General features: G+C 38.6%; 1 protein-coding gene across 1 annotated transcript in view; it reads left to right on the forward strand.

The window, feature by feature from the left end:
* Positions 1 to 11,206, forward strand: part of LOC131768334 (F-box only protein 11) — an 81,758-nt gene that overhangs the window by 10,463 nt on the left and 60,089 nt on the right. The window contains 6 exon segments of the mRNA XM_066160711.1: positions 207 to 253; positions 1,666 to 1,751; positions 2,326 to 2,402; positions 2,555 to 2,698; positions 3,676 to 3,717; positions 4,384 to 4,476. Coding sequence (XP_066016808.1) covers positions 207 to 253; positions 1,666 to 1,751; positions 2,326 to 2,402; positions 2,555 to 2,698; positions 3,676 to 3,717; positions 4,384 to 4,476 — 489 coding nt within the window.

Consider the following 11,206-nt stretch of genomic DNA (forward strand, 5'->3'; position numbering starts at 1 on the left):
AATAGGTCATGGCATAGTCCCCTCGATTAACTATGGTCATGGAAGACTTAGTTCGGAATACCTTATTTTATCCTATAACTTGGTGAAGACTGATGAATTTTAACTGGAAAGTATTCTTAAAACACTGCAATGAAAATAATGCCTACATGGAAACCATCCTTAAGTCTCCATCATTGATGTTCTTCTTTGCCTTTTCTTGTGCTTAGGAAGCACACCCACGCTCAGAAACAACAGGATCCACAGTGGAAAACAGGTAGAACTCGTCGACATTAGCTACATTCATCAATAGAGTAAAGTTTTCCGACGGTAATGCCATTAAATGTTTAAAAGACAACTTTATAAAAAATTGCTATTGTTTAGGATTTGCTTAATCCTGCTCTGAACAATTGAAACCAACATAATTAAGAGTTCTTTTCGAATGTTCAAATTAGATGAAACTGATACTGAATCTAAACGAATAGAAACAATATTTGTCTTGATAAACTCCCTTGGGAGCTTATGCACTCTCTCTACGTTTTAGCTTGCAGCTGAGCGTACCTAAACTGGACATAACAAGCAAACAATTCTGTGTAACGTTAACACTCTGCACCTTAATTAACCAAAGGACACGGAGAGACAAAATTCAGCCATAACGAACAACCGTTTTGTTTTTCAGAAATTGACGCACATCCTAGGACTGGGGACAAACAACTGCACTTGAGGTTAAAGCACAAAGCTAAATCGAGTTTAACCGGTTTGGTCGGTTTGAAATTGTAAAACACTTCCCAAGTTTTAAACTAAGTAAACTTAAAAAGTGCACCGTAATTATTAAATGAAAGGCTTATCTTAAATTAAAAAAGTATTAAATTAACTTGCCTACATTATCCTCTAAACTAATTTTATTTCTATTCGTTTACCAAACATGTTTCGTTTGACTGACCTTACTATGATGGCTTCATAACTTTTAAACTAAGTTTCAATTTTAAAAAAATTGCTGAAGCTTGTTACAATCAAGTTACGTCATTTAAAATGAAACGTTAATTCTTAAATGTCCCGTAAATGTTTTTAAAAGGCAAAGTGTTTAAAAGCAAACTTTTAAATCTTATTTTTGAGAAATTTATTCACTTTAAGCTTTTCCCCATTGTTGATAAACTCAGTTCTATATAAATTTATAATGCCAGTGTCAGTAAGGTGATAAACTTGTCTTCGTCAAGTGTCCAGTCTGTCTTTTCAGCCGATGTATTACGTTCTGAGCCATTTCTTTTGATTGTTACTGTCGCTAATAACTTATTCGAAATACACTGCTCCTCTGAAGTAGGTTGGGGTACCTTACCTTAAAGAAAATTCGAAAATAATATTATGCGAGTGTGGACGCTGACAAAACTGCAAGCAACCCAAACTATCGTTGCCTTTTTGCATGTTGTGAAGTATATAGGCTACGATTCTCCATATATTAGTAAGGCGTCAAAACGTTATGGAAGGAAACCTTGGGCGAGTTTGTCAGTGAAGGAGCATTCGGTTAGACAGCTCACATGGCTCTTCAGTGGGGACAGGGATTCTTCTCTTCCCCCCCCCTTCTGTTCCTCAGTTATTTGTCCCACTCATACTTGGGAGCCTGACTTCGGGCAAAGCTCAAAGAAGCAAGTTTTAAACGGCCTAAGGAACTTACATTCGGTTGTCTTCCAGGTTGGAGTTTACTTCTATGATGGAGGATGTGGAATTCTCGAGGAAAACGAAATCTTTAATCACAAATATTCAGGAATACAAATAAGGTAAAGATAACAAGCATAATAGAGACACAAAATGACATCTTTCGTCGATCGACGACAGAACCCAATGTTGATCATCTTTTGTTGTGTATATGGAGCAGACGCCTATCTGCGTATAACAAGGCGCTTGCGCTCGTAAGATTTCTTATGTGTTTCACCCATAAATTCGTATGCATGTGAAGAACTTTTGAAATGTATTTTGAAAGGATTTGAGAAATAATATCCATTTCGAGCTTGTCGATTGGTTCTTGAAGCTTGCACATCGAAAAAAAAATAAATAAATAAATAAAAAAAAAGAAACGTAGCACTTATGCGCATTAGAGCCTTGATGGTACTTGGTGTCTAAACCTGAACGGATCCAAATTTTCAATTTGGACCTCCTAAGGATCGTTTGAGTAAATGTGATCATACTTGCACTGGATTCGAACTCATGGCCTAACACGCCTGTGTGGCGCTTAAATCAACTGATCCTTTAGGCCAACTGCGAGATAAACCAGCTCTCGCTTCAAACGAGCTTTCTATTTTACTAACCTCGTGTAGTTGTCATGAAATGTCTTGTGCACTTTCCTTGCTGTAGATCGGGCAGCAATCCCTGTATCAGAAGAAATAAGATTTGGGGAGGACAGAATGGTGGCGTTCTGGCCTACAACGGAGGTAGAGTATTTACAAAATTATCACACTATGCCTTGGCTCTGAGCAATTCATATCGCCGTCCTTCAGTTATTTATTTATTATGCCTTAAATCAGAAACAAACAAACAAAAAAAAACTTTGGTTTTAGTCGTTTGATTTCTTTCTTTATTCAAGGTCTTGGTCTGTTGGAAGAAAATGAGATTTTCGACAACGCGATGGCAGGAGTCTGGATCAAGACTGAGAGTAACCCAGTCCTCCGGAGAAACAAGATTCACGACGGTCGGGAGGGAGGGGTGTGTGTGTTCAACCATGGAAAAGGTAAGACTTGGAACTCCTACGTAAATCCAGGAACGTGCCGTGTAGAGTTAGGAATCCATCGGGGCTGAAATTGTGTCCTTAAACCCTTTCGACATACCACGGCTAATTTAACCTTTTATATCTTAATTATTTCTCCCTCTTATGTGCAACACATTTCTTTGTAAACTTAGTGGTAGAAATGAAACTTTCAAGCTGCTCCGTTTTTCTATTCTCCTATCTTTGTGCTGGACAATATGTTGTTCCAAGGACAAGTTAGTTGCGAGTCACTCCAAGGAAATGAACGAGTTAATCATTGTTGACGAGAATACCTGACCTGCAGACCGTTTCTCGAATGTCCCGGTAACTTAACGGCACCCGAGCCATATTTTAAAAATCAAAAGTTATTGAAAAGGAAAGCAGGCTCTGGCAACCTGACCAGTCCATTTTGTTTCTTTGGCTATTCGTTTTCTTGTATAATTCTCAGAACTTTTAGAAACCTCCATTTTGAATATGAAAACAGAACAACCTTACGGCCGGGCCCGTTAGTTTAGTAGAGAGTGTAAGAAACGACGGCGACGGCGGCGACGCCGTGAACAAAGCCGGTTAAAAAACGAATCTCGCGATACTGTAAAGTCATTTGGCTTGTTTCTGACTGTCAAAACTATTTCGAAATTGAATATGGAACACAGCGTTAAATTAGAAATAGAAATTTAGGAAATTAGCCGTCGTCGTTCACGTTCTCCAGACAACGCAAAGTTTGGTCATTTTGCGTTGTTTCGCAGAGGAGGCAAAAAAATGTACAAAGATTTATAACGCCGCGCACAGCCATTGTTCTGCTCATTAAACTTTTTTGTTGCTGACGTTGCCGTTACCATAGTGTTTTCTTAAACTCCCTTATCGGACCTTCGAGAAATGGGCCCCAGGAAGACCGTCATCTCTTCTCTACAAACAGTTGATGGACCTCACTGTCACTGATCTACTATTATATTCCTTTCCAGGTGTTTTAGAAAATAATGACATCTTTAGAAATGCGTTGACAGGTAAGCTTCGTAAATTTGGATTGAATAAAAGTTCGTTCCCTGGCATAGGTCAGTCTTCTTTACTCTCTCGATAGAAATTTGAATATTACCTTTGGAAGTTACTTAAAGCAATAATTATTTTTCTGATATCATTGTTGAGCTGTTAGGGTTATTGGAAATCAAGTGTCTTAAAGCAAAACCAAAGTGTTGTAAAGGACCAATCAGAAAAAACGCGATGGAAGTACTGTAAAGAACCAATCAAATTAAAAAAAAAAACCAGAAGTAAACTTCTTGGATCAATATCAGTATCTGGGCAACTGCCCACCTACCCCTCCCCTAACCCAACATTAACTTTAACTTGTTGTCAATTGACTGTTGTTGAGTTTGGGGGGGGGGGGGGGTAGATGGGCAGTTGCCTAGATACTGATGTTGATCCAACTTCTTTAAGGGCAAGAAAACGCGGGTTTGTCAGTTGTGACTGGTGTTAGTTTAACATCTGATAGAATAAGAGGTTGGCGGGAGTTTTAAAAACTAATGGCAGCGAACTGAAGAAGGCAGTCTAGGACTACCTTCGATACTCAGTTGAAGATAACTCTCACTCAAAACCTTTGATGAACCGTTTACAATAAGTCCGTCAGTATTTTTACTAAACAATGTATTGATCCTGTGCACTTCTCTATTGTTCAGGTGTGCTTATCAGTACAGCAAGTTTTCCTGTGTTAAAAAGTAATCGTATTTTTGATGGTGGTGCCGCGGGAATTGAGATAACAAACAGTGCTGGTGAGCAACATAACTCCTTCACTATCATCACTCTTTATTGAATGATCTTTAGAAAATCTCACCTCCCTTTGCTTCACCCGTGAATTTTTGTTATCACTTTTGTTTCTCTAGATCTGTGCGCTTCAGAAATTGAAAAGAATTTACTCTTGGCAATAAAATTCATCTTGAATTTGCAAATCATCAAAAAGATTAATCTTATAAATGGTCTCTTCGTACTTTCATCGATTCTCTAATTGACCCGAAATGAGTTAACCCTTTAACTCCCATGAGTGACCAAGACAGAATTTCTCCTTACAATATCAAGACAATATCAACCAGACAGGTGATGAGAGTAAAGAAAACTATCAGTTTGGGGATAGTTAGTGGATCCAATGCTAAATTCTTTAAACATTGTAAGAATTGTATGGTTGACAGTAAGGGGAATTACAAATTTGGTCTGGGAGTCAAAGGATTAACTCTTGCTCGTTTAATCTCCTGATCATAAACTAACACTGAAACAAATCATGTCATCCCTACTTTTTCAGGCGGAGTTCTAGAAGAAAACGAAATCTTCAATAACCGGTTTGACGGGATTTGTCTGGCCACTGGTGTCGAGCCCAAACTTAGCAGTGAGTATAATGTTTGACTTACCCCTACCCTACCCGTTTATCAGTGTTACATTCTCTGGCACTAATGATTACTACTCTCCCCTCCCTCAGATAACAAAGTACACGGTAACAGAAGAGAAGTTGAGCAAGCTATAGAGTCTTGTCGCTGTTTGTATCAAGTGTCTGGTAACACATGCTATCCGATGCACGATTTTTACAGGTGAGCATACTAAAAGATGTTAAGCATGTGACCTCTCTTAACACTATCCATACATTATCCAGAAAACAGCTGATAAGATAGACAGACGTTTAAGGCGTAAGGTGTCATCTTGACAAAAAAGCAAATTCTCGTCAAAGAGATAAACAAGGAAATGCATACGCGAAAATTGCTTCATGGGTTGGAGGGCTATTTTTATTTTTATTGATTGATCTATTTTATGTTCCGTTTTCTATCTCTTAGCGCCCTGCCGTTTTTTTGAGACACCAATTTACCAATCTAAGCTGAGTTCAGAATATATTACTCACCGTCCCCATCGTTTTACCCCTCAATCTTTTTGTTTTTCTGCTGGATAGTGACTTAGTCAGCAACTTAGTTCAGCGGTCTATCAGACATTATAATAAAGTTCGGATATAACGCGCGTTGTCATTGGTTGAAAGAGTGTGCTCTATGAGAGTTGATATAATAAGCTCAGTTATGCACGCATTCTGATTGGTTCTCATTTATGATCTATTGGAGGACAGACGTATAGATGACGTCATCATTAAAACTTTTTTTTCCGTATGTTTTAATTCTTTATTATATAAAACAAATAGATTCCAAGTTGCCGTGCGTCTGTTCAGTAATAGATCACAGATGACGTCAAAATGTGGTAAGAACAAAAAAGTGGCACACGAGGCGCAGCCTAGTTTGTCACTGATGATATAAACTCTCAAAAAAGTTTTAATGATGACGTCATCTATACGTCTGTCCTCCAATAGATCATGAGTGAGAACCAATCAGAATGTTTGCATAACTGAGCTTATTATATAATTGTTAAATAGAGCATAGAGCTGAGCTAAAGCTGTCACGCCATCTGCCAAATTGTACTATGTTCGACCTTTTCCGGGACTTCCTTTTTAGCTTTTTTCCGATAATTGAAAGTGAAATTTCGGAACAAGCGAGCCGGCAAGTAGCAACAGAAGAACCAAACAAAGGTTTGTAAACCTACCAGGCGCCGTAATTTACGTTATTAAAACGTGAGCAGATACGAAAATCCTCAAAGGAAAAACAAAATAGACATTCCGAGTTTTAAAGATTCACGCACAGTTAGATTGCAAGTTTACGTACGGAAATAAAAATCAAACACAGCTATCACTCATACAGTATATAAAGTTCAGTGTTCAAAAACAAAACAGAACAAAACAGAAATGATGAAAAATATAACCAATCTGGCATAACTGTTAAAATTCATTCTAATCATGACGGTGTCTGAGCGAATATGATCATGCTGAAGTCCATCGCGGCTCGCTCATCACAGTAAAGCAAGCCTCAGAAACTACATCGGCCACCCTTCGAATGAAAAAATAAGAGCTTGCTCTGATATCCTTTCCGATGCGTAGAGTGGAAAGTCACATCTGTCACTGCAGCCGAGTTTTGCCGCGCTGTCATTCCTAGCGATCTTCATGTTCCGGTGAATTGGGCTGTCGTTCATTCAAAAAACACTCGCCTTGAACAGTTTGTTTTCTACCTTGTCATGTGAAAAAACTCGCGTGTTTTTATGAGCCGTAATTCGGCTGAATTTCACGGAACATTTCACTTCAAGATTCTGTATTAGAGACTTAAAAACTTCAGGCAAAAGTGTTAAATTCGACCTGCCGAACCATTTTAGTTTGTGAACTATCGTAGAATGTGAACTTTGATGGTTTTTGAACTTTGATGGTTTGACACTTTTGACAGCTTTTGTCTTGTACAGCCAATCAGATTATTTGAACCATTCTTACAGGGATTCTGATTGGCTTATTGTAGCGTGCTCTATGAGAGTATAGAGCATGCTGACGACACTGTTGTTCGCTTTGGAAATAAAGTTTGTTTTGAAAATTGAAAGTAATGCTCGGGGAATTTAATGGATTCTTTATTATAAAACAAATAGAGAAGCCTTGACTGTGCTCTGTTCTGTTATAAAGCACTTAGGAAGCGGCTAGAACACTCAAGAAGTGGGGAGAAACACTCGGCTACGTCTCGTGTTTCTCCCTACACATCTTTCGTGCTCTAGCCGCCTCCTGCGTGCTTTATAACAGAACAGAGCACAGTCAAGGCTTCTCTATTTGTTAAATAAAGATTCCGTATTTAGTATAAATTTAGTCGATTACGTAGTTAGTAAACGGTCATAAGCATTCCAAAGCCATATGAACTAACTGAGCTCTGTTATTCAGTCACCATTGCGTGAACACAAATTCAATAGATTTTGCACGGTCGGTTGAAGAGCCCTTACGTTAACGTTGCAGCGCTGTTGTTTTCAAATGTTATCTTTGACTGATTTCTTAACCAGTTATCACTGCTTTCTTGATATGGACGTATCTCTTAACGTGTTTATGCTAACCCTTAGGTGCACCACTTGTGGTACGTCGGATGGCTACGCCATTTGCGTCAGTTGTGTGAAAGGGTGTCATGAGGGACATGACGTGAAGTTTGTCAGACGTGACAGGTACAGTATTACAACACTTAAACCACAAGTTATATATATGACAGTCTGATTGAATAGACAAGAACATCAGTGACACACCCGGCTGCACCTTGTGTGCCACGTTTCTTTTTCACCTCTTTTTGACGTCGTCTGAAATCTATCACTGAACAGAAGCACAGCAACACGGAAACTTTTTTTTAATAAATCTGGATTTTGAAACTGTTATTCGTTCCTCTAATTGAAGTCAATTATCCTTGCTTCTTGTTTGATAAGTGATAGGTTGAAGAGACTGAAGCTTCGTAGGTTTTCGTCAAGAAAAAAACCCTTTGAGACTCCATAACACTTTAAAAATAGACTCCATTTTGGCATGCGTCTGTTTTACAAATAGATTCCAAGTTGTCGTGCGTCTGTTCAGTAATAGATCACAGATGACGACAAAAGTGGCACACGAGGCGCAGCCGAGTGTGTCACTGATGTTCTTACCACATTTTGACGTCCTCTGTGATCTAGTACTGAACAGACGCACGGCAACTTGGAATCTATTTGTTTTATATAATAAAGAATTAAAAAATAGTTTTAATGATGACGTCATTTATACGTCTGTCCTCCCATAGATCATTAGTGAGAACCAATTAGAATGCGTGCATAACTGAGCTTACTATATAATTAGGTATAGATCACAGGTGATGACAAAATGTGATCACAGATAATCCTGTTACATTCGGACGTCTTCTGTGGCCTATTACTGCACAGAGCCATGACTACAGGGAATCTGTTTGTTTTGTATCATAGAAACGCAAAATGCTGTTAATGTCGATGTCATCTATGCGTCTGACCTCCCATATATTATAAGAAAAAACGTCAGTGCTGTATCATTCAGTTCATCGTCTAATTTTTAATGATGAGAATCCAGCAACAAGGATTAAATCTCCAGTCTTATACATGAACGAATTTTGAATTGAATTTATAATAACCAAATCAGCCACAGAATTCGTTGGTGCACACTTCTCCCGGTTTTTTCGTTAATCTCTTTCCCTACCCTCATTTGATCTAACTCCCGTCTGGGAAGGTTTTTTTTAAGTTGGTTAACTGTCGATTATTTCGACGTTTGAGATGATCAGAAATGTTTTCATCCATATTTTTAGGTTTTTCTGCGACTGTGGAGCAGGTTCTAGTGGAGTTCTGTGTAAACTTGTTAGCGGCAATTGCTGGTCAGTGGCATCTCGGACGCAGGCAGCTCGAGTGGCCAGTGGTGGTCAAACAGAAACGTCTGCGCAAGAAGTTAGAGACAATCGGGCTCTTTGCGTTTCTTGACGATTCGACGATGTTGAAGAATCTTACAGTGACATAAAGATTTAAAAGTAAACAAGTCTTAAACTACTCTCAACACATACGTACAAGGAGATCATGTCTTTGCTTACCTTCTCAGCAAGTACATCTTTGTCGCGCTGATCTGTGAACTACAAATGTGCAGCTTAACTTTTTCAACTTTCTTTGATGTAAACTATATATACCGCACTATATATAACTAGGAATGAAGCAGGATGTTTTAACTGGAGGAGGATGGGGAGAAGCCTCCAGGCTATTTGTTTTATAATTTTTTTTTTCTTGACATCGAATCAGCCACTTGCTCACAAGAACTTGCTCCCCTCCCTGAATTTGCACGTTTTGTGAAAGATTACGTCAAGTGTGTTGTATCAAAATCGCTAAATCACAATAGTGAGGGGAAAACAGTTGCGTTTGAAAACAACTAAATTGTGCCCCTGTGCTATATTATAACCCCACAGTTTAACCAGGTTTTTTAAGATATTTCGCTTAAGGGGAATCTTGTTTGGAAAAAAATATACATTTTATCATCTTAACACGGCAAATCGTTCGTTTCAAAGTATTAATGAAGCGACTATTTATGATTCTTTCATGAACAGTATTTATTTCTACATGCGCTTCATCCGATAGTCAACAGCTCACATGAACTTCCAGTAATCAAACTGGCGAGATTTTTATGCATAGTCCCAGCTATAACGTAGGTGTATATAGTGATAGAAAGATAAGTTAAGACATACTAAAGACAAAAATATGCTTTGAGAGAGAAAAGTATTTATCAATTTAAGAGATGAACTTAATGGGTAAAAAGGAAAATAAACTGTTCTACTGGAAATTCGAACTCTCTTTGGTAATGTTATGAAGTGAATGCTGTCGGGTGGACGCTTCTCAATGGGTCATACAGTGATATCAGTCACCTTTGTAATAATAATAATGATAATAATACTTTATTTGTATAGCTCTATTTCTATCGCTATCGAATAGCGCTTTACATTGACTGAATTAAACATAGAGTGCTTGAAAATTTCAACTGACAGGAGGCTGGCCAGTTGGCTATTTACCCAGCGCAGCCGAGAGATTGAACTCGGGGCGACCGGGGAAAAATCCAGTGAATGGCAGGGTGGAGGACTTGAACCCGAGACTACTAGATTACAAGACCACCACTGTAACCACTCGGTCACGCCGCCTCGAGTTACTTAAGCAATTGACGCACTTTCTATCGGCGCAATAAGCCACTTTGGTTTACTGGTAACGTAAACGATAGGAACGAGTAATGAAGATTCCTGAGAGCGCAAGAGATCCTGACGTAAAAATCGATTAAAAGAGATTCCATAGAGTATCAGACATACTGACGTAACAATCCACTAAAATAGAATCCTTAGAGTCCGCGAGTTACTGATGTAACAATCAATTGAAACAGATTCCTTAGAGTGCAAGAGAAACTAACTTAGCAATCCATCGACACGGATTCCTTAGAGTCCGCGAGTTACTGACGTAACAATCAGTTGAACATATTCCTTAGAGTCCGCGAGTTACTGACGTAACAATCAGTTGAACATATTCCTTAGAGTGCGAGAGATACTGACGTAATAATCAGTTGAACATATTCCTTAGAGTCCGAGAGATACTGACGTAACAATCAGTTGAACATATTCCTTAGAGTGCGAGAGTTACTGACGTAACAATCAGTTGAACATATTCCTTAGAGTGCGAGAGATACTGACGTAACAATCAGTTGAACATATTCCTTAGAGTGCGAGAGTTACTGACGTAACAATCAGTTGAACATATTCCTTAGAGTCCGCGAGTTACTGACGTAACAATCAGTTGAACATATTCCTTAGAGTGCGAGAGATACCGACGTAACAATCCACTGAAACAGATTCCTAAGAGTGCGAGAGATATCAATTCATCAATCTTTACTAAACATGCTCCTCTTGCGGGCGCTAGAAGACATATCTGGACATATCTGGATCCAATCCAGTGCAACCCTTTCCTTAAACATGCCGTGAGGAAACTGGATTCCAACATGGAGTCGTTTCTTGTCTTCTTACGCAGCAATAATCTTCTGTACTATGTCATCTAGTGAACAGTTTCCGCTAGATACATAGAATAGAATAGAATAGAAACTTTATTAAAGTGTCAAAAACCGTCTAG

The sequence above is a fragment of the Pocillopora verrucosa genome, chromosome 13 (genome assembly GCF_036669915.1).
Source record: "Pocillopora verrucosa isolate sample1 chromosome 13, ASM3666991v2, whole genome shotgun sequence".
Lineage (NCBI taxonomy): Eukaryota > Metazoa > Cnidaria > Anthozoa > Scleractinia > Pocilloporidae > Pocillopora > Pocillopora verrucosa.